Here is a 22,615-nt window from a genome sequence, read left to right on the forward strand (position 1 = left end):
TCTAATGCCCTCTTAGAGTTAGAACCAACTTCTTTGGTGAGAAGGTTAGAACTTGAAGCAGTCTCCTTAGAAGTGGTAGTTCTCTTAATAAGACAAGTGGAAGCATCCTTTAAAGGACCAAGAACAAAGTGATTACACAATTGGGGAGATTCCTTCTTCAAGTCAATAACATTGATGATGTGTTGCACAGAATGCTTAAAATATTCATGTGAATTTCACCTCCACCATCTTGCATATGAAAAGGTAATGCAAACCTAATGATTCCTTTTCAGTGCAACAAAATGGATACCAAAACCTTCAACAAGGACATGCACCCAAGCCCGTGCTAAGTCATTAAGCGGCCAACTAGACCGGTTTGTAACTACAAAGGATAACCGATTACAAGCAATAACCTGGTCATAAACTCTTTGTACCAACTCGAACAGGTAATACGCGGGAACATATGCAAACCTAAAATTCAAGAGCTTTTCATGCCAAATTCTTGTCATGGAGCTTAATATCCTCATCCAATCCAATAACAGTTAAGTGAATATGAAAATTGCTTGCTTGGCGAAAAAATTCCTAAGCAAATCGATCACTCATTTAATGAGAACCCAAAGAGATTTAGCGGCACATGTATGGTTAAGAATACGGATACTCTCTACTAGAGTGCGGTCCAACATAGTTTGGAAAAAATACTCCCCCAACCAAGCAATTACATAATGGATGGGAAAATGAATCTTAGCATTGTTAGGGCCTGTATGACAAGTGGCTACTAAATTTAAAGCATGATAAATATAACCCAAAACAGTTAGAGCAAGAGATACCCTTTTGTCTGAAGCCATAATTGAGGTCATATAGAAGTTTTCAGACCTTACAACCCCCTTTCCATAAGGAAGGACGAAGATGCTTAGCCATAAGGATAAGAAAGGTACAAAGACACTCTTTAGAAGCTTTGAGAGGTAAAAGAGCTATCTTCCTTGGAAGTGGTTTCTACTTTCCATCATACCATACACCATTTCTCCCTATACAAGTGCTCTACCCAATGAGTATAGGAATAGTCTCCATCTCATGATGCTTGTAATCTTAGGAGCTATACTCGAAGTAGTAAAGGAGAGAAGAGAAACTCTGAAATGCAGTGAATGTCAAACTGAACTGCTCAGTCGATAGTATTATTATTTATATTATGATGTAGTACAATGATATAGGAAGTTACTGGAATGCCCCTGATCAGTGATGGGGCACCCAGACAACTTAAAACATTAAACAGGATTAGGCCCATTAACATAAGCCCAGTACAGGACAACTAAAACTTAAGTATAGGCTTATAAGAACTCTTATCAGCCGAATACTCATACATACAAAGACTTCAATCCAACACTCCCCCTCAAGCTAAGCATGGATATCAATCATGTTTAGCTTGCCAAGCATGTCCTTAAACTTTGCTGCTGCCAGCCCTTTAGTCAGTACATCTGCAATTTGCATCTCAGATGGTGTATAAGGCACACAGAGTTCACCCGAGACAATTCTTTCTCTAACAAAGTGCCGATCAATCTCAATATGTTTTGTCCTGTCATGCAGCACGGGATTGTTGGCAATATTGATGGAAGCTTTATTGTCACAATACAGCCTGAGAGGACCTTCAGCCTTAATGCCAAGTTCATTAAGAAGAGTTCTGAGCCATAAGAGTTCAGCAACCCCGTGAGCCATAGCTCGATATTCTGCTTCTGCACTTGATCTAGCCACTACATTCTGCTTCTTACTGCGCCATGTGACCAGGTTTCCTCCCACAAATGTACAGTAACCCGAGGTCGACTTCCTGTCTCCAACAGACCCAGCCCAATCTGCACCAGTGTAGGCTTCAATTTCAATTCTATTGTTTTTCCTGAAGAGAATTCCCTTCCCTGGGCAAGTCTTCAAGTACCTGAGAATCCTTTCAACTGCTTTCATATGAGGGATCTTTGGAGAGTGCATAAATTGACTGACAACATGCACAGCATAAGCAATATCTGGCCGAGTGAGGGATAAGTATATCAGCTTCCCTATAAATTTTTGGTATCTCTCTCTATCACAGTAGTCCTCCCCTACTGATTCCTACAGGCCATGATTTTGTTCTATTGGAGTATCTGCTGGCCTGCACCCCATCATGCTTGTTTCCTCTAGGAGGTCAAGAACATACTTTCGCTGACATATGTAGATTCCCTCTCTTGACCCGGCAACTTCAATCCCAAGAAAATATCTCAAATGACCCAAGTCTTTGATCTCAAATTCCAAAGCTAGAAACCCCTTCAGTCTTTTTATCTCTTCCAAGTCATTCTCGGTAATTACCATATCATCCACATAAACAATGAGTGCAGTAAGTTTGTTATCCTGTCTCCTTATGAACAAGGTATGGTCTGCACCACTCTAAGTGTACCCCACTTTCTTTATGGCCCCACAAAGCCTCTCAAACCATGCACGGGGAGATTGCTTCAACCCATATAATGATTTCCTCAGTTTGCACACCTTTCTACCAAAATCATAGCCTGGTGGAGGTTCCATAAATACCTCTTCGTGAAGGTCACCATTTAAGAAGGCATTCTTCACATCCAGCTGATGAAGTTCCCATGAAAAATTTGCTGCTAGTGACAAAAGAACCCGAATTGTGTTGAGCTTTGCTACTGGGGCAAAGGTTTCTTTGTAGTCAATCCCTTCTTTTTGAGTAAACCCCTTTGCCACAAGTCTGGCCTTGTACCTTTCAATAGACCCGACCTCTCTGTGCTTTATAGTAAACACCCACTTGCACCCAACAGTGCTCTTCCCCTTTAGCAGATCCACTAATTCCCAAGTTCTTGCTTTCATTAGGGCTTTCATTTCTTCATTCATAGCTTCTTTCCACCTTGGATCAGACACAGCATCAGGAAAGAGCAGATACAAAGGAGTGATAGGCAGGAGATAAATGTGAGTAAGAAACAAAATCAGCAATGGGGTGCCGGGTGGTGCAAGAGCGAATAGGCTTACGGAGAGCAATAGGAAGATCCAAATCAGAAGTATGTGAGTTGGAATTACCTTGGATTGTAGAGACAGATTCATCTGAGTCCAACTGGTTGTTGTCATGAGATTGAGGGCCCCTTTTTCTTCTGTTGTATGTAAGTATCTCTTTCTGTTGCCTACTGGAGCCTTCAGGAACATGTGCAGCATCAGGAGAGGTAACTGGCACAACGGGAGCCTCACTGGGTTGACCTGGAATGCCACAAGGAATAGGAAGAGAGGATGGAAGACCCGAGGTAGATAGGGGAACAAAAAAGGAGGGAGAATGATCCTCTTCCATCTCACTAGTCTCCCCCTGAAGAGGATTATGAGAAGACTGAAAATAGAGTTGAAACTCAAAGAAGACCACATCTCTGGTGACATACTTTCTCTTGGAGACAGGGTCATAACACTTGTAACCCATTTGTGTAGGAGAGTACCCCAGGAATATTCCCTTTGTAGCCTTAGGATCCAGCTTGGTCTTCTTTGGATCCTTCACATGTATGAAACATATACAGCCAAAGACCCAAGGAGGAAGGGAAAAATCTGGAAGAGTGGGACACAAAACAGAGAAAGGGGTTTTCATACCCAACACCTTAGATGGCATCCTATTTATCAGATATGATGCAGTAAGAACCGCTTGAGACCAGTATTGCTTGGAAACTTTGTGCTGGAATAGCAAGGCTCGAGCTGTCTCCAATAGATGTCTATTCTTGTGCTCAGCAACCCCATTCTGCTGAGGGGCATAAGCACAGGATGACTGATGTAGTATTCCAGCATCTTCCATGAATAAGTTCAAGGATTTTTCAAAGTATTCAACAGCATTGTCTGAACTGAATTGCTTAATCTTCTTATTAAACTGAGTTTCAATCATCTTGCAAAATGCCATAGTTATCCGTGGTACTTCATCCCGTCCTTTTAACAGGTAAATCCATGTGCATCGAGAGTAGTGGTCAATAAAACTCAGTTCAAATTTTTTGTAAGCTTTGAAACAGACAAAAAATTGGAGGTAAGACTAGGAACATGTAGGACTAATTTAAGAGAGAGGTCCTTGCTTAGGTCAACCACCCCCTTTCCAGAGATGGTGGAGAAAGACCCGTCAGCAACTCTCATCTTATCCTGACCAGATAACAAATGATATGAAGAGAATAAGGAAGACATATGTGTCGTGGTCAGTTGCACCGGAATCAATAACCCAAGAAGTAGAGTCAATAGATCCAGTGGCACTGAAAGCAGAGGTTGTACCTGATCTGGCAAGAGATGTAGAAGCAAAAGAATTATTCCTTAGACGGGCTAATGCCCTGCTATGGTCCTCTACCTCACTAGCAGTGACGCCCAAAGCACCAGTTCCAGAGGAATCAGTAACCTGTTCCATAGGAGAAGAAGACCCTGTTGGAGTATTCTGTGAGTTCTCACCATTGTTGCTGGTGACAAGGTTCCCACTTGCCGCTGGCCTGTTATCCATAGAAGAAACTTCTCTGGATATTGGAGACATCTTGACTGCAGCCGCTGTGAAGGTGACACTGATTAAGACTAGCCGAAGCAATTCTGAAGGTTCTGAACCAGTTCTGGAGCAGGTTCTGATTAGCCGAAATGATCACAGCAGGTTCTGAAGCAGTTCTGAAGTAGGTTTTGATTTGCCGAAGTGATTACAGCAGGTTCTGACAGCACTCGACACAGTTTCAGACTTGCCGAGACTGTCACAGTTCTGAAGCAGTTCAGTTACAGCAGCAAGCAAGGAGTTCTGGGCTGGTAACTGACCTGAAACTAAGGGTTCTCAACTATTGTGCTATGCAGACTCTACTTGAACTTCGAGTACTGCAACTGTACGGAGAGTGTCCCTCCTTCCGGCCAATACTAGAACTGCTGACATCAGTCCTCAACTAAGGTTCACAGTGCTGGACAATCTGGAGGCAGCTCCCTAGGTAATCTTCACTTGAGCTGAAGCAGTTCGGGTACAGTAGCAAGTAAAAGTTCGAGGCTGCAACTGTGTAGTGTAAGTCTTTACCACTGTGCTGTAAGAGTCTTGCTGGAGCACCGACGCTGCAACTGTAGAAGAGGCTCTCCCCCTTTCGGCTAATGCTAGGACTGCTGAAATCAGTCCTCAACTAGGTCTGTCCTATACAGACCTCTCTTAGTAGCCAAATAGCTACTACTTACTGGAAACAACCTAGTAGGACATCTACTTCTGGGTCTTACTTCCCTTGAGTCCTACAACCAAGAGAAACCCTAGGTTCAAACTTGCTTTACTCTCTTACACCCCTAGGTCTTTACTGCAGCAACCCAGAAAAGGAAGAGAGAAGATGAAAAGACAGCAAGAGAAGAGAGTGCGCCTGCTGAAACCCTAGGTTCAAACTTGCTTTGATACCATGTAATCTTAGGAGTTGTACTCGAAGTAGTAAAGGAGAGAAGAGAAAATCTGAAATGCAGTGAATGTCGAACTGAACTGCTCAGTCGACAGTATTATTATTTATATTATGATGTAGTACAATGATACAAGAAGTTACTGGAATGCCCCTGATTAGTGATGGGACACCCAGACAACTTAAAACATTAAACAGGATTAGGCCCAGTATAGGACAACTAAAACTTAAGTATAGGCTAATAAGAACTCTTATCAGCCGAATACTCATACATACAAAGACTTCAATCCAACAATGCTAACAAAGTTGGACATATATCTGTAGAAGTTTTGTGATAATGGGAGAATAAATTAATTCCTTTCATGCATCCAATTCCTGGAGAGCATTATTTTGTGGAATAAGCTCTTCATACGGTATGCCAAGGATAGGTAAGCCACATACAATCTTCATATCCTACAATGAGATCCCCAACTCTCCAAATGATACATGCATAGTGTTGGTTGCAAGACTCCATAGTTCACAAAAGGCACGCCATACCTCTGGAGCTCAGTTGTAGGAATATCTGAAAATACCAATTGCACCATATATGTCTGTTGCCATGAAAACTTTTTCATGGTCTTTAGAATGATTTATGTCCATACCTAAATTGGAAGTTATTCTATCGTATCCCTTGCTTCAACATGTGATGAAAAGTAGGGCCTTTGCTTTCATCCAGTGGTACATTCAAAACAACAACGGAACTAATGCCAACCTTCTCTAGCATTAGCATATCCAAAGAATTTCCACTAGAAGTGGATACTTCAATTTTACTAAAATCACTATATTTTGAAGTCTTCAAACTTCCTAAAGGAATACTAGCTCGAGGTGTCCAAGTCTCTAAAATCTTTTCTTGGGGGGATGATATAAACCTCCTATAGGAAACAAATTTCACCAAAATAGGCTTGATACTCAATTCATTCCCTTGTTCATCTAGTGCCCTTTCATAGCATATAGTGGTGGCCTCGACCCTCAGGTACGTCATCCATTTGAATAATTTCAAGAAAGCAAGATAATTCCCCCTAGGGTTGGGAGGTGGGAGGTGGTGACTAGGAGAGGACAAAAGGGACCATAGGGTGAGTTGGGAGGTGGTGACTAGGAGCAAAAACCTAGGTGGCTTGGGGTTTGGGAACATCAGGAAAAGAAATTTGGCTCTTTTAGGGAAATGGTTGTGGAGACTCCCAATAGAAAAGGAGAGACTATGGGCTAAAGTTGTGGTAAGCATACATGGGCTGGAGAAAAATGGATGGGATGTTGGGATCCGAGCTAGGACCACAAGCGTGTCACCTTGGAAAGCCATTCATGAGGTATGAGCTAGGACCACAAATTTCTCCCCTCTCATCAAGTATGATTTGAACTCAGGTAACTCCATAAAATTCTAGGAACAAACATGGGTGGGGAATGCCCCTCTTAAGGACCTATTTCCTTCCTTGTTTGCCCTTTCTGACATAAAAAATGAGCCAGTTTCTTCCTATATTACCCCCTCATCTTCCTCTTCTGGGTTTGGGTGGAATTTGGGCTTGAGAAGGGCTGTGAGAGATTTAGGCTTGGATAGTATTTTGAGTCTCCTTGGTATCCTTGATAGTGTTTTCTTGGACCTTGCTAAGTTGGATTCTAGAATCTGGACCCCCACTCCCACCGGCTCATTTTCCTGTGCCTCTTTCTTCAAAGTCTTAAGTCAGTCCCCTAGTCCTGTTGTCCCTCCCTTCCCGGTTAATGAGGTTTGGTGTAGACCAATTCCCCCTAGGGTTGGTAGTTTTTGCTGGGAAGCTTTTCTAGAAAGAATCAGTACTGGTGATCTGCTCCAAAAGAAGAAACCCAAGACATGTTTATCCCCTCATAGGTGTGTTCTCTATAAAGCGGATGGGGAGACTAATTTTCACCTATTGGTGTCTTGCCAGTTTGCAAAGTCCATTTGGGTGTGGGCTTTATCCCTCTTTGGATGTAGGTGGAATCCTCCATCAAACTTGCAAAGTCTTTTTTCCCCTTCCTTCTTCAAGTGCCAAATGAAAAGGGGAAGGACCATGTGGAGATGTTTGAGGGCTGCAGTATGCTAGGCTTTGTGGGAGGAAAGAAATTCCAGGATCTTCTTTGAAGTAGATAGAGGCAATGAAGAATTGAGAGAACTGATCCATATAAGGGTAGTACAGTGGCTGAAATCTTCAAAGCTGTTTACAGACTTCACAGTGGATGACTTGTTGAGGAAGTGGGGTGAGATTGCTAAATGCACCCAGATCAAAACAATATTGAATGTGTCTTGGACCCCCCCCCCCCACCTACTGGTTTTTTAAAACTAAACTTTGATGGGAGTAGTTGGGGGAATCCTGGACACTCGGGGATTGGGGGTGTGTTTAGGGATGAGAATGGGTTTGTGTCAGCCCTGTTCTCAGGCCCAATTGGAGTGGGTGACTCTCTCAGGGCCAAGATCTTTGCAGTTTTGGAAGGAGTCCAAAGAGCAAAGGAGATGAGTATAAGAAAACTCATAATTGAAGGGGAAGCGGAGGTGGTGGTAGGGTGGCTGAATAAAGAAAATAGCAGGTAATAGATGTACAGCAATGAGAGGAGGAAATTTAGGTGGTTGGTTCAAGAGATGGAAGTCAAGATCAGCTAACTCTTTTGCTGATGGGTTAGCTAAGCAAGGGGTCGAGTGGGAGTCTATGTTTTGGGCACAAGTGTAATTTTTCCCTTTTTCTATTCTTGGGAGCTCAAGCTCCAAATGGAAGATAAGAATGTTTATCTTCCTCCACGTAATTACTTCTGTGATTAATTAATGAAATGTTGTTATTGATAAAAAAAAATGATGATCTACAGTAAAGATCATCATAACCTTGAATTTCGATTGATTTTTAATCATCCATATTGATAATTCCTCAGATCCTTGATTCTTAATCTTTAATTTTAATCTTAATGGATTTTTTATCTTATTAGGTCCTACATGATGGGATCTGCATTTACAGATTAGTAGAGCCTCTAATTGATTTTAGTCATAATCATAGTTGTCAAGGTGACGCCTAGGCGCGGCAATTTTTAGAGGTTGCCTCACCCAATGCCAAGATGTTTTTAATATTAGGCACTCACCCATATACATATTATATTATTTTTTTGAATGCACATATGTAATATCATTTTATTGGATGGTTTTATTTTATTAGAATACACCTTGTTGTATGTTATCATGTTTTAATTCTCTTTTATATTAAAGCTTCAAAAGTTTCTTTGGGTTTGTGTTTTTTTTTATCAATAACATCAACTTCATTAAATTAAGAGAATAGAGGGAAAAGAATACAAAGGGAGATAAAATAACTTAGCTCCCCAAAAACAGAAAACACAGGGAATGCAAAGAAAATTAAAAACTAGCCCAAAAAACAGCCTCCCTATTCACTCCTTGCTTGGCCAACCCATCCGGAAATGAGTTGGCACTCCTCTTCACCCAGCTGTACTGAATCTCAATGTCCCTACCCAGCCATAAGAACTGTTTTTCTCATTGTTAAAGTTCCACAAACCACTGTCCTCTGTCTTCAACCAATTAACCACCACCTTCGAGTCACCTTCCAAAATCAAACGGCTAATATTTAGATTTTTTGCTCTTCGAATTCCTTCAAGCGCTGCAAGGATCTCAGCCCTAAGAGAGTCACCTTCTCCAATAGGGCTAGAGAATAAAGCAGTAACAATCCCTTCCTCATTCCTGAAGACTCCTCCAATCCCAGAGGGCCCTGGATTCCTTACACTGCTGCCATCAAAATTCAGCTTTATAAAGCCCGAGGGGGGAGGGGACCAGGACGGACAAAGAGTCCTCTTGCATCTAGCAGTGAAAGCAATCTCTTTCCAGTTTCTTAGTAAGTCATCCATAGGACAATCTGAAAACAACTCCAAAGATTTTAGCCAGTGGAAGGATTCGATCTAACAAATCTTCCAAAGTTTTTTCCTTGTCAAAAAATATGCGTGAGTTTCTTTCTTCCCACAAAGACCAGCAAATCGCTGCCCTAATACACCTCCACATAGTCTTCCCTCGCTTCTTAGGCCAACTGAAAAAAGAAAGAGAAAACAAACCTTGGACAGTCTCCGGAGGATACCAAGAATGCCCAAAACGGGAGAAAACCCACTCCCAAACAGATTTAGCAACCTTACAAAAGACCATGAGGTGGTAGCCAGATTCCCCATCATCTTTACAAAGAGCACATCTATTCTTTGGGTTTGTGTTCTGAACTGAAAGCTTAACAGAGAAACCAAGGACTAATAAGTTTCCATTGTTCAGTCCAAGTCGTCCAAGATCTCCAGGTAAGTTTCTTCTTTCAAAATATTTTTGGGACGAAATAGGGGCTTCATCGCCTCCTTCCTCAAATAACACTACTCTCGTATTTTACTTTCTTACCTTTTTATTAACAAGAGAAACACTTTTGGGAACGAAACAAGGGCTCCAGCCCCTTCTTCTTAAACAGGTGTTGTGCCCTAACTTTTTAAAATTTTCTTGTATTTTTTGCACTATTTTTAATAATGCGGTTTTTTGAACGAAACAAGGGCTTTGTCCTTTTATTTTTCTCTCATTTTACACTGCATTCTCCATTTTTATTAGCTTGAAACAGGGCCTCCACCCCCTTAAGCATAGTGCAAGTCGTCCAAGAGGACTGACTTATTTTGGGAATGAAACATGGGCTCCGCCCCCTTATTTTTCTCTCTTTTTTTTTAATGGATCCCCTTTTTGTTATCCTAAAACAGGTATGATGTATATATGATGGCATTTTATGTTTTATTTGAATGGTTTTATTGCTAATAGACAGTATACAGTTATGTTGTCTAGCATAAAAAACTAATAAAGTAGCTTAACAGGGGTAGGGATTTTTATTTTATACTTTAAATTCCACAGCCTAGGCCATGCCTAGGCGATTTTGCGCTCCGTGGTTGCCTAGGTGCCTTAACAACCATGGTCATAATTCGAATTTTAATTCTTCATAGGTTCTATATGGTGATCCTCACTTGAAGATCATCAGAACTTTTAATTTCGATTGATTTTTTTATCTTCACTATTGAATATTTAAATCTTTGTTAACCACAAGTTGATGATTTATAGGTTTTATATGGTGATCTACATATGGCGATCATTAGAACCTATAAATGATATTAAACATTTGTTTCAATAACTCTTTAAATCTTTATAGGTCCAATATGATGATCTACATTTTGAGATCATCGGAACCTATAGTTGATTTTAATCATTTATTTCAAAAAATTCTTAAATCTTTGATATTGAATTTAATTTTTGATAGATTCTATGTCTACATATATTATCAGAACTTTCAAGCTTTGGTTGATTTTAATCAACTATATTGACAACTTTTCAAACCTTTGATTCTTGATTCCAATCTTTATGGGTTCTATATGATGATCTACATTTGGAGATCATCAGAACCTATAATTGATTTTAATCATTTCTTTCCATAATTCTTTAAGTTTTGATAGGTTCTATATGATGATCTACACTCAGAGATCATCAGAACCTACAATTGATTCTAATCATTTATATCAACATTTTTTTCTTAAATTCTTTGATCTTAAATTTAATTCTTGATGGGTTCTATATGATGATCTACACTTTGAGATCATCAGAACATTATCTAAATTAATCTTTGAAATTCAATTATTCATCTTGAGAGTTTTTAAGCTTTAATGCTAATCTTGAATGGTTATACATGATGATCTACACCTGGAGACCATCAAAACCACTAATATTTGAAAATCTTTGATCCTTGATCATTTGTACCTTGATAATTATTTCAGTTCTTGATTCTCATTGGTAAAGAGATCATCAAAATCATTAAAGCTTTTGATCTTAAAGAATTTTTATAAATCTTGATTTTGAATCGTCACTCTTGATGAACCTTTGAATCTTTTATTCACAATCATTTATCTTAATCTAATTTTTCATCTTTAATGGTAATCCACACCCGGAGATTACTAAATTTCTTGGGCTGAAGTAGCTTATACAAGTCCCTACCCTAAAGTCAGAAGATACCCTGAACAATCTCAAGGGTAATGGGAATACTTGTAAAACAATCTCAAGGGCAAAAAGACATTGTCTCATCAATCTAACAATAAATAAACATTTTCAGTGATAAAATAGTTTTATAAATTCCTACCCTAATATTTTAGGGTAACCCTGAACATTCTCAGGAAGAACAAGAATGCTTGTAAAGCAACCCCAAAGCACAATGATAAAGGCCATAACAAATCTCTTTTATCAACGATAAAAAAAAAATCACAATCCTAAACATTGGATGAATAAATAAATAAAGTTTCAGGATTAAGGAAATATTAGAACAAAATCCTTCTAAGCAGAATCATATTTAATGATTTAAAGATTCAACCTTTTTTTTGTTGACAGCTATCAAAAATAAGACAGAATCATACTTAATGATTTAAAGATTTTAGCCTTTTTTTTCCTGTTGACATCAATCAAAAAAAAAAAAAAGAAAGAGAATCATATTCAGCCTTTTTTCTGTTGACAGCAGTAAAAAAAAGACAGAATCATACTTAATGATTTAAAGATTCAGTCTTTTTTTCTGTTGACAGCGGTAAAAAAAGGTTGAGTCTTTAAATCATATTCAGTCTTTTTTTCTTTTGAAAGCAGTCTTTTCTTTTGAAAATGTTTGAGGATATCCTCTTGAAAGCAACAATCAGCATGTGGAGAGAAGCTGGAACACAGCAGTCCCTCTCTTGAAAGTAGCAACTCTCTTGCTAAAAAAAAAATAATAACCTTTTCCTTTTGGAGCCTCCACGTGAATGAGATTGACTCAATAAAGCTGAGTCTCTCTTTTTTTTCTTTTGGCTGGAGAAAATGAGAAGCTAGACACGTGTTAGGCCTATCTAGCTTCTATATTTATCTAAATAAATGGACAGCTGGCTGTCCATTTGTTTAAGTAGTGGTCCATACTTAATTACTTAAAAAGCTTTTAAGCCCCATTAACATACAACTTGGGCCAACTTTAATTTAGAACACGGGACCACACTTTATGTGCGGGCCCACGCCTATAATATTCCTAAGCCCATTTAATTATGGACCCTTTAAGCCACATGTACATACATTCTTGGGCCCCTTAGGTAATGGGGCCACATTTAAGTCATATGGGCCATCTTCAAATATATATACTACTTGTACAACAAAAGAAAGGAAAGCCTAACAATAAATGTGTAGGCCCATTTCTTTCGCAATTTCCAGCTCATTGAAGGGGCTTACAACATATTTAGGTCCTAATTAAGCCTTGCTTGTAACTTGTAAGAATCTTGTCCAATCAATTTTAAATAAAAAAAATGGCTGTTAAGTCCTTAATTTTGCTGGATTTGGAGCATGTTATTAAGCTACTCCCAGAGAGAGAGAGAGAGAGAGAGAGAGAGAGAGAAGGGGCTTTCTTTCCAATCAGACCTTTTAAGCCAATCAGTCCTATGGGTGGGCTGAAACAATTTAGGAAAGAAAGGGGCTTGTAGTATAGTTTAGTGAACAATAGGCCCTAAAAAAATTAAATTTATGTTAATTAACAATCTTATGATGAGTTCCACATATTTATAAAGGGGATGCCACTTGTCTTATCCTAATAAGAGGGATCTTTTTCTATCAAAAAAAAACAAAAGGCTGTTTTCCCTCCTTTAGCCATTTGAATTGGGGGGACACATGTCACCCTAGGGGAGAGAGTTATTTTCCCTCCTCTAACCACTTTAAGCGGGGTGACACATGCCACCCTATCTTGGGGAGGGGGGGCTATGTCACCCTAGGAAGGAAGAGTTTTCATCTCCCTCCTTAACCCATTTTAAGTGGGGTGACACTTGGCACCCTAAGGAAGAGAGGGTTGGGGAGTAGACCTGTTCATGGGCCGGGCCGGTCTTGGTCATGTAATTAGGCCCGCGGGCCTGACCTCGGGCCTAACACAGTAAGCCCGACTGTGTTTCGGGTCGGGCTCGGGATTTGTCAAAAAAGCCCGACCCGAGCCCTGCCCGACTCAGCATTATATATTTTATAAAATATATAATATGTATTTTATATATTATATAAAATATATAAATAATATAATATTTATTAAAATATATATTTATAATTTAATATATATATATATATTTTGTATTCTTTTCTTTATAATTTCTCTCTCTCTCTCTCTCTCTCTATTCAGCCGCTTCAGCAGTAGTAATAGTAACAGTATAGGCTAAATTTCGGGCTCGGGCCGGGCTCGGGCCCAAGTTGTAGGCCCAATGGTCGGGTCGGGCTCGAGCTCGGGCCTTAAAAAAAATCTGTTAATACAGAGTGAAAGCCCGGCCCGAGCCCGGCCTGGCCCGGCCCATGAACAGGTCTATTGGGGAGTTACTTAACCACCTCCCTCCTCTATATAAACCCCTCTCCTACAAGGAGAAGGGGCTTATGCTATTTTATTGGCAAATAGGAGTTCTAGCACTAAAGAATCAAGTAGGAAGAGAAAAGAGAAGATTGGTGTGAAGAGCATAAAAGAAGGAAGAGGAAGGTAGGGAAATTATCACCCCTACTATTTTTGCATGAAAAGATAGTTGGATTGATCCTATTTGTAAGGATCTTGTAATTTCCATTTCTATTTTTAGTCAAATCACTTGTTACCTATCAAAAAAAAAAAAAGTAAAATATTTTTTCAAGAGGTAAAGCAAGATTGTATTACTGAATAAAAGTAATATATTTGCCATCAGGAATCATGCAAGATACTAGAAATACATCTAACTTAACATACCTGCAAATGAAAAGCAACAAACAGTATTATGGATAAGGAGTTCAAAGTATGATCTCTGGAGCTGTTAATGCCATGTCTTTTTGCCCAAGCTTTCATCTGCAATGGGGCCGATATGATGGGTAAATTTCATGCCCACTAGATGCTACAGCAATAACTGTACCAAATGACATAGGAATATCATATAAAGAAAAAATACAACTTGCTGACTTAATCTCTAAATAGTCTCCCAGCAACTTTAGGGAACAAAACATTCCTGTGCCATTTTCCTCTTAACTGGAGAAATAAGGGGAGTATTGGTGCATTTCAAGACATCCCCCCGCCAGCAGGTAGTTAGCTTACCTCTAAAGGAATGGGAATGTGGATAAATGAATATCATGTGGACTTCTGAAATAACATGGCATGGGCACCTCTTTTGACAATAACCAATAGATTCCCCAATCCCAAACCCAGTTGCCATCTATATTGCCACTTCAACAAGTTGTGATCTTTGTTCGAGAAGATCAAAGGTAAGCACCATTGGGCCATGTCCAAAGATGAGGGGAAAAATGTTTACTGAAAACAAAGTCACTAGTTCCAAATGGCTAAACAAAAAAAATGCATATTCATTTTTATCATGAATCTAATAATGTCGGATCTGCTACTGGAAGATATGGATATGTGCATAGGTGTCATGCCAACTGCACTGCCATCAGGGAAAAGGACATACCATGATACATCAATGTTGATCAGGTGAAAGGAGATAGGCAATTGAACTTCTATTAATTTATATTTGAAACTGAATAGAACTCTTCAAGGACCATAACTCCTTGGGAATGCAATTCACAGGTTGGCAATGTCTATCAAGGGAAAACATTTTGAAAGGAAGAGGAAGTTGCCCAAACTTCCCTTGCAAGTTCCAGTGGATGAATGCAGATGGCATACCTAGGGAATCTACTAAGTGGAATTAAAGAATAATGAAAGAAAGATTCTTACCAAAAAACTTAGTTTCTGAAACCTTTCATCAATTGCTGAAATCGTGTGGATAAACATTGATTTAGCAATGCCATCTTTATTTTCAATTGAAATATCGCACTCAATTCCAGTTCCAAGATCTTTGAATTTAATAATAGGCACCCTAGCTCTCAAGATTGGTTGGACATCACAAATATGCCCTTTCCCTGCAAATATAGGCATGAAAAGATGTAAATATTTAAGGATTAATGTGTATCATGTAACAATCAACAGGACTTAGTTGGACTCATTCCATCAAGGGTCTTTCAAGTCATGTAGGTTGAAAGTCATATGTAGGAAATGGTTAAATTATTGATCTTAAACAAACCCAGGATTATTAGTGATGAAACAACTCAAGTTCCATCAACACCATCCCAGAGCGGATTGAAGAGATGGCGAATTGGACTTGTTCCACAAAGAGCTGTTAATTGATTAGAGGTTGGAACTTGTATGTAGGAAATGGCTGAACTATTGATTTTAAACAAGCCCAAGATCCTTAACAATGAAACAACTAAACCTCTGTCAACACCTCTGAGCAGATTGAAGACATGGCCACTCAGAGCAAACCTCCCAAAGAAAAAAAAAATTCAAACTAAACCTTGTCAACCTATCCAGTTACTACTACATCTATGTCTGATTAAAATTATGCTCCAAAGGATCACTATCTGAAGAATGAGTTTTGAGCTAAAAATGATTCTTTTTTGAAGTTAAATTTTCTAGCTCCAAATAATCAATTCTTAAAGTGGATTTTGAGCCCAAAACAAGAATTAGTTCCATCAATTCACATACATCTTAACTTAAAAAGATTCTTAGAATCACAGGATTTATCTGGATTACTTCTCAGAAAGCATGCCAAACACAGCCTAAACTTCCAGATTATCTCTGGAGGAACCACACCACCTGTATCCACGCAGATTTCACAGAGAAAAATGGCTGTCTATCCATCAAGAAAACAACCTATGAAATGTGAGTACTGTGTGGCCTCTGACTCTAAGGTAGCAGGATGTAAAACAGTTATAATTTTTTTTCACATTGAAGTATTTGTTGGACCCACAAAGATATATTCTAAGAGAAACACACAGTGAACAGACTCTAGGAACAGGTTCTTTCATCATCATTAATTCCCCTTTCTTGGATCCACCTTTGCCTCCTGCAATCAATTAAGACTCAAAGCATTTCTTGATTTCCCCATCTAGCAAAGGCCACGCAATGGTCAGACAAACAAATAACTTGTACATTTCAGAATCCATTACCATTCTAACTGAGTTTGCAAGGTTTCAGCCATCAAACATTTTGCCTGCATTCTGGAATGAGAACAGACCTGCTCCTTTCAACCCCATTTTTTTGTTATCTTTAAATGTAAACTTCAACTGTTTTTTTTTTTTTCTTTTGTGAGAGGTATCAATGATGGAGAAACCAGATGGTTAGCTATGGGGGTTTCTGATTTTTTATGGATTTTATATTTTTTGGAGGACAGCCAAGTATTTTGGTAACCTTATATATTGTATGTTTATTCAAGCCCGAGGATATTAAGCATTTTTTGTCAATGGTTGTTTAGATGCAGATACAACACTATTCTTAGCTATGTTAGAATCTAGGTTTGGTCACTTTCTGGTCTTCTGTGGTCGTGAAGTAAAGACATCCTAAGACTTTCCCGGAAAAAGTAATGATTCTGAAGTTCCAAGTAGGTGATAGGTGGATTATATGTCAACATGCCTAAGCAACCATGATATACTTTAACAATATCAAAAAAAAAAAAGACTAGTAGATGAGAAGGAGATAATAACCTAAAGATGTACTTTTAAGTAGATGGCAACCAGATGAAAAGAAATTGGCGAGTGAAGGAGGCAACAAGTAGCTGTCAAGCAGCTGAAAAAGTTATTTGCTCATGTACATATCTCTTGATCCATGTCAATACATACTTTTGTACTGTGTCCTTTGAGGCCAAAGAAATTTGACTATTCTCGTGTTGATGTATTTGGTGTGTGATCCCCAAATCCTGAGTGATTTTATGGCCCTCATTGAGTATACCCTGTTTTTTTCTCCTCTTTTCTTTCTCTAGTTTCCTTATTCTTACAACTACACAGCCTCAAGAAATATAGTTTAAGACTTGGATAAGTGTATTAATATCAATTTTTTGACAAAAAACTTTCGTTAAATTTCATTGGAATCAAAGGATTACATCTGTTACAAGCATCCCAATGTGTGGCGCAAGGTGCAGCCTCACTCTTTAACAAAAATATATAGCAGATTTACAAATGGTCCCAGTACATCTGATCCCTAGTTACCCGTTGCTTAGCTAGACAATCAGCCAATGTATTGGCATCCCTTCCCACCCACTGTATAGTTAAAACCGTCTATTATGTGAGCCATTTGAACTTCTTCATTTCATTTCTGTAACACCAAATCACTGAATCTGGGTTCTTTAGCCAACCCACCTCCACCTTGGAGTCCCCTTCTATTATCAATTTCTCCATTCCTAAATCTTTTGCAAACTGAATGCCTTGTAGGGCTGCATATAGTTCCGCCTTTAAAGAGTCTCCATGTCCCATTGGTCTTGAAAAGATGGCTTTTAAATTTCCTTGTCTCTTAAAGCTCCTCCTATGCCAGATGGACCTGGGTTGCCTTGGCTACTCCCATCAAAGTTTAGTTTCAGCCAATCTTCAATGGGAGGACTCCAAATAGACCTTGCTATAATTTTTTGTACTACACTAAAGGCTATGAAGCTCCAATTCTTCCAGATATCATCAAAGGAGAAATATTTGAATAGGTCCAATGTTTGCAACCAATGTATAACCCTGGTCATAACACACTCCATAATTTGTTGTTTACTTCTTTCTTTCTCTTGGAAGATTCTTGCATTTCTTTCTACCCATTATGTCCAGACCACAGCTGCTCTAGTGCATCTCCACATTATTCTTCCCCCTCTCTTCGGCAACCCAAAGGTTAATGGATCAAACAGCATTTTAATCTCCGTTGGAATATCCCACCTGATATACCTGCAGAATTGAGGGAGGAGGCTATGGATCGCCTTCTAAGGTGCTGCTAAGGTAGCCCTTCGTGATACACCAGCATCCCAACCATTCTCAACCCACAAATTTTCCCTCTCTAAAGGCCATCGCCATAACCATTTCCCTAGGAGTGTTGTATTCTTCTTTCTTACATTCTCAATACCTAATCTACCCTCTTCCTTGCTTCTACACACCACCTCCCAACTTACTAAGTGATCTTTCCTGACCTCTCCCGGCTCCCAAAGAAAGTCTCTCATGATTTTTTCCAGTTCCTTTTCCTCCCTTGGTGGGATCCTAAAAATAGAGAGGAAATAGATCGGTAGGTTAGCCAATGTAGATCTTATTAGAGTAATTGTACCTCCCAAAGATATATAATTTCTCTTCCAACCAGCCAGCCTCTTCTTACTTATTTATACAACTGAGTTCCAAAAACTGCTTTCCTTCGGGTTTGCACCTAGAGGTAGTCCTAGATAGTTCAAAGGCCAAGGGGTGATATGACACTCTAAGCAATTTGCTATCAAGCTCAGGCCATTTTCCTCCATATCAACCCCTGCTATGCAGCTCTTATTTAGGTTTATTTTCAGATTGGAAACTTTTTCAAACTTCTTAATCAGGACTTTCAATTTCCTCACTCTCCTAATGTCCCCGCCCCAAAGAAAATTATGATATCATCTACAAACTGGAGATGAGTAATTGGAACATTATCTCTACCCACTCTCCACCCCCTAAACTTGTCTTCCCTATCTGCCTTAGAGAGGATTCTACTAAAGGCATCCGCCACTAAAGTAAAAAGGAGCGGAGAGAGAGGGTCACCTTGCCTTAGCCCTCTGCAAACTGGGAAAAAGTCTTTCACCACTCCATAGGCTACAAAACAAGGGTAGCCCATACCCCATACCCACTACCCCCCAACCCTGATGACAGCAGGATTTGATCCCAAGCCTCCGCTAAAAGAAACAAAAGAATTTACCAATTGAGCCACCATCAGTTGGTTACAAGTAAGTGGATTTTCAAGTTCTCTTTTTATATATTTCTTAACTTTCTTTCTAGTAAGCCTGTGAAGACAATCAAAACAATCCTAATTTTTTTTCTCTACAACTCATCCCTTGATTTCTACTACCTAAAGTCCTTTCATTAACCCTCCTACCACTAGACTACTTGATCTTTTCTTTTTTTTTTTCTTTGATCAGCAAGAAAATCTTATTAATTGTATTAATATGTGAAAACAAAAGTTACAGCATAGAGGTTATCCAATCACCCAAAGGTACAAGAGAAAAATATAAATGACCAAGAATTAACAAATATATATGCCCAAGATCAAGAGTTACAATAATGCCAAAAACAGTTGGTTGCTTAGCTAACCTATCCATTTATATATATTAACAAATCTATCTCTTGGAGGAAGAATCACCCTAATTAGGTCTACTTTAGCTAACCTGCCCATTTATTACTGTTGTGAATCTTATTAATTGGTTCTCTGTCAGTATGTTGTTAGTATGCTGTCAGCCTAGTCTACCTAGGTGCTGTCAGCCAGTTTTCTTTTTTTTTAGTTGTTTATTATTAGGAATTGCTGCCAAGGGCATTCTTATAACTTCAATTCTTATTATTTTAAGTGAATATAAATAATTAGCTAGTAGCCGCCAGCCCTTAATTTTTGAGTCTCAATCAGACCTCTCTCTCTCTCTCTTCCCTTCTCCTCTACGTTCTCTTCTCCTCTCTCTCTCTCTCTCTCTCTCTCTCAAAGGAACACATGGTATCAGAGTAATAATTCTGGGTTCGAAAATTGTTTTTCTCTCATCTGAATCTTAGTCATTTTTTGTTCTCTTGATCTCTTGGACATGGAAGACCAAGAATTCTAATCGGACTGTTTAGAGTTCTTGCGGCTGTTGTTCTTTGGGTTCTTCCTTGGTCGTAACACCAAGGAAACCCTAACAGAAGAGGGGCAATGCTGGAATGACTCTCCTCTCTTAGTTCGATGCTGTGAAAAATATTTTCCTAGGTTTGCACCTTCGTACAGGTGTTGGACAGGGGTATGTGTCCCCTGTTTTCTCTGTGGTCTATGCTGTTAAGGGCTGTGAAGGCCTTGGTTTTGAGGTTTACACCTTCGTACAGGCGCTAGACAGGGGTATGTTTTTTTTTTAATCATGTGCTGTTGTCGAACTGTTTTTTTTTATCAGCGCTGTTGTCGAACTGTTAGTAAGCTCTTCTTTTAATGACTGTTTCTGGCCAAACTATTGTTGTTAGTAGACTGTTTTCAGTAGCCTGTTAGTAGACTAGTTGCTGGACTGATTATTGGGCTATTCTAAGGGCCGAACTATTGCTGAACTGATTTCAGCAGTATCTTTCTCATTCCGGAAGTGAAAATTCTTGGGAGTTTAGCATTCTGTTTCTGTGGGATCTGGTTTGGTATATTTGTGACCCTTTTTTCTCAATGGCAAACTATGATTCAGCATCATCTAGAGTTACTCCAACTCGTAGTACAGATGGTATGGGGGGTGAAAACATGATGTTTCCCATGCCAATTACCCCTTTAAATGGCCTGAACTACCTGGAATGAGCTAAAAGTGTGAAACTTTATGTAACATTAAGGGGAAAATCTAGTTACATAAATGGCAGAGGCAGAGTGAAAGAACCCAATTGTGTGACAGCTGAACATGATAGGTGGGACCAAGAAAACAGTATGGTGATGTCTTGGCTCGTTGCACCCATGGAACCCGATGTGAAGAAGAATTTTATGTGGGCAGACACCGCTAGTGAGATTTGGGAACAGACCAAAACCACCTATTCTGAGCAAAGGCATTATGCCAAGATTTACCAGTTGCAAGCTGAATCCTCAACCTATAAATAGGAAAATCGTAGTTTGTCTGCCTATTATTCACCCCTTACTTCTGTCTGGAAAGAACTGGATCATTATCAGGCTATAGAGTGGAAACATGATGATGATGCTAAGGCCTATAGGAAGCTAGTTTTTTAGCAGCGGGTGTTTGCTTTCTTTGTTGGGACTGAACCCTGCCTATGAACCCTTAAGAGTTCAGATCTTAGGAAGCAAAGAGTTGTTGTCGGTTCAAGAGGTATATGCCCTTGTTCAATCTGAAGAAAGTAGGCGGAGTGTGATGATTACAACTGAAGGGGAGCAACAGGTAGCATTGGCTGCAATGGATAATAACAATATGGGGAAGAAAAGTGACTTCAAGAAGGCTTATGATAAAGACAAGTTGTTTTGTACCCACCGTCGGTGCTCGCAACATACACGTGACACATGTTGGGAAATTCACGGGAAGCCCAAGTGGGCAATGAAGAACCAAGAACAGGGTAAAGTGCAAGGTCAGAAGAAGCCGAATACAGCACATAATGCAGCAATGTGGCAACCCAAGATACTCGGGTTGCTGGTACTACTCGGGACCACTTTACTAGTTTTGACCCCAAGGAAGATGTAGAGAACACTGATGTGGTCCCCACTGTGTTCGTACAGTTAGTAGTTATGTTAGTTATTTCAGTTTGTTAGTTAGTAGTTATTTCAGACTTATATTATTAATTTGTTTTTTCTATTTTTGCCATGTAAAAGGGTAATTCAGCCCTTTTACATTTATTTGGATATGAATATAAGTAGAGGGGCGGCAATTGCTAGCTTTCTCACTTTCTTATCTGAACCCAATCTTCGAGTTCTTCTTCTCCTCTCCTTCTCTTCTCTTCTCTCCTTCTTCTCTTCTATCTTTGTTTGTCTTTTCTCATCAATATTTAAAACAGATTATAGTCATGTTCAACTACTTGGTATCAGAGCACTCGATCTAGGGCTTCTCATGTGGATTTAATTCAGCCGACCACATGAGAATTATTAGGGCTGGAAGTTTAGAAAGGTCTTTCCTTCGGCTGATTCTTGGAGGTTACAAGAAGTCTTTAGCAGCTGTCCAAGGATTGGAGAGTGTTCCTTGTAATCAGGAAGAATCAAAGAAGAATGAAGTGACCAAGATTAGTTCTTTGATCAAGATTGGAGGTGCCGATCAGATTTTTTCTAGTTCTTTGATCATGATTGAAGGTGCCGACAGCAGTTGATTGATCAAGATTGAAGATTGAAGGTAGCAATCAGTTTTTTCTAGGCAAGTTCCTTCTTTTCTTGAGGCCAGCAGCAGTAAGAGACAAGTTAGCATTCTGCACTTCATAAAATAAGCTTTTTTCTTTGAGATTGATATTCAAAAGGCCATCTTTGTTTATTCAGAGAGGTGCGGCTGGAAAAAATCTCTTTTTTTCACCTGTTTTTAGAGTTTTTGAGAGGAAAACCTAAAATCCAGGTCTGATATTAATTTCGGGGCAGTAATTGGTTCTTTCTTGCTCTTTGGAAGGTCCAGAAGAGCTGTTATTTATTTTTGGGTAACCGCAGAACCTAAATCATCATCCTAGGTCAGTTGTTATCAGTTTTTGGGTACAGTTTTCTTATTACAGTGCTTTAAAAGCCTTTTTTTAATTAACTCCTAACCTGGAACGGAGTTTAAAA

General features: G+C 39.2%; 1 protein-coding gene across 18 annotated transcripts in view; it reads right to left on the reverse strand.

The window, feature by feature from the left end:
• The window catches only part of LOC104599709 (protein HESO1-like), a 74,205-nt gene that overhangs the window by 22,406 nt on the left and 29,184 nt on the right, over positions 1-22,615 (reverse strand). For all 18 annotated transcript variants that reach the window (XM_088891660.1, XM_088891661.1, XM_088891659.1 and 15 more), the window contains 2 exons: positions 15,098-15,282; positions 14,126-14,221 (listed from right to left, as the gene is read on the reverse strand). In XM_088891660.1, coding sequence (XP_088747786.1) covers positions 14,126-14,221; positions 15,098-15,282 — 281 coding nt within the window. The remainder of the gene's footprint in view (positions 1-14,125; positions 14,222-15,097; positions 15,283-22,615) is intronic.

The sequence above is a fragment of the Nelumbo nucifera genome, chromosome 7, assembly GCF_055504915.1.
Source record: "Nelumbo nucifera cultivar China Antique chromosome 7, China Antique-T2T, whole genome shotgun sequence".
NCBI classification, from domain to species: Eukaryota; Viridiplantae; Streptophyta; class Magnoliopsida; order Proteales; family Nelumbonaceae; genus Nelumbo; species Nelumbo nucifera.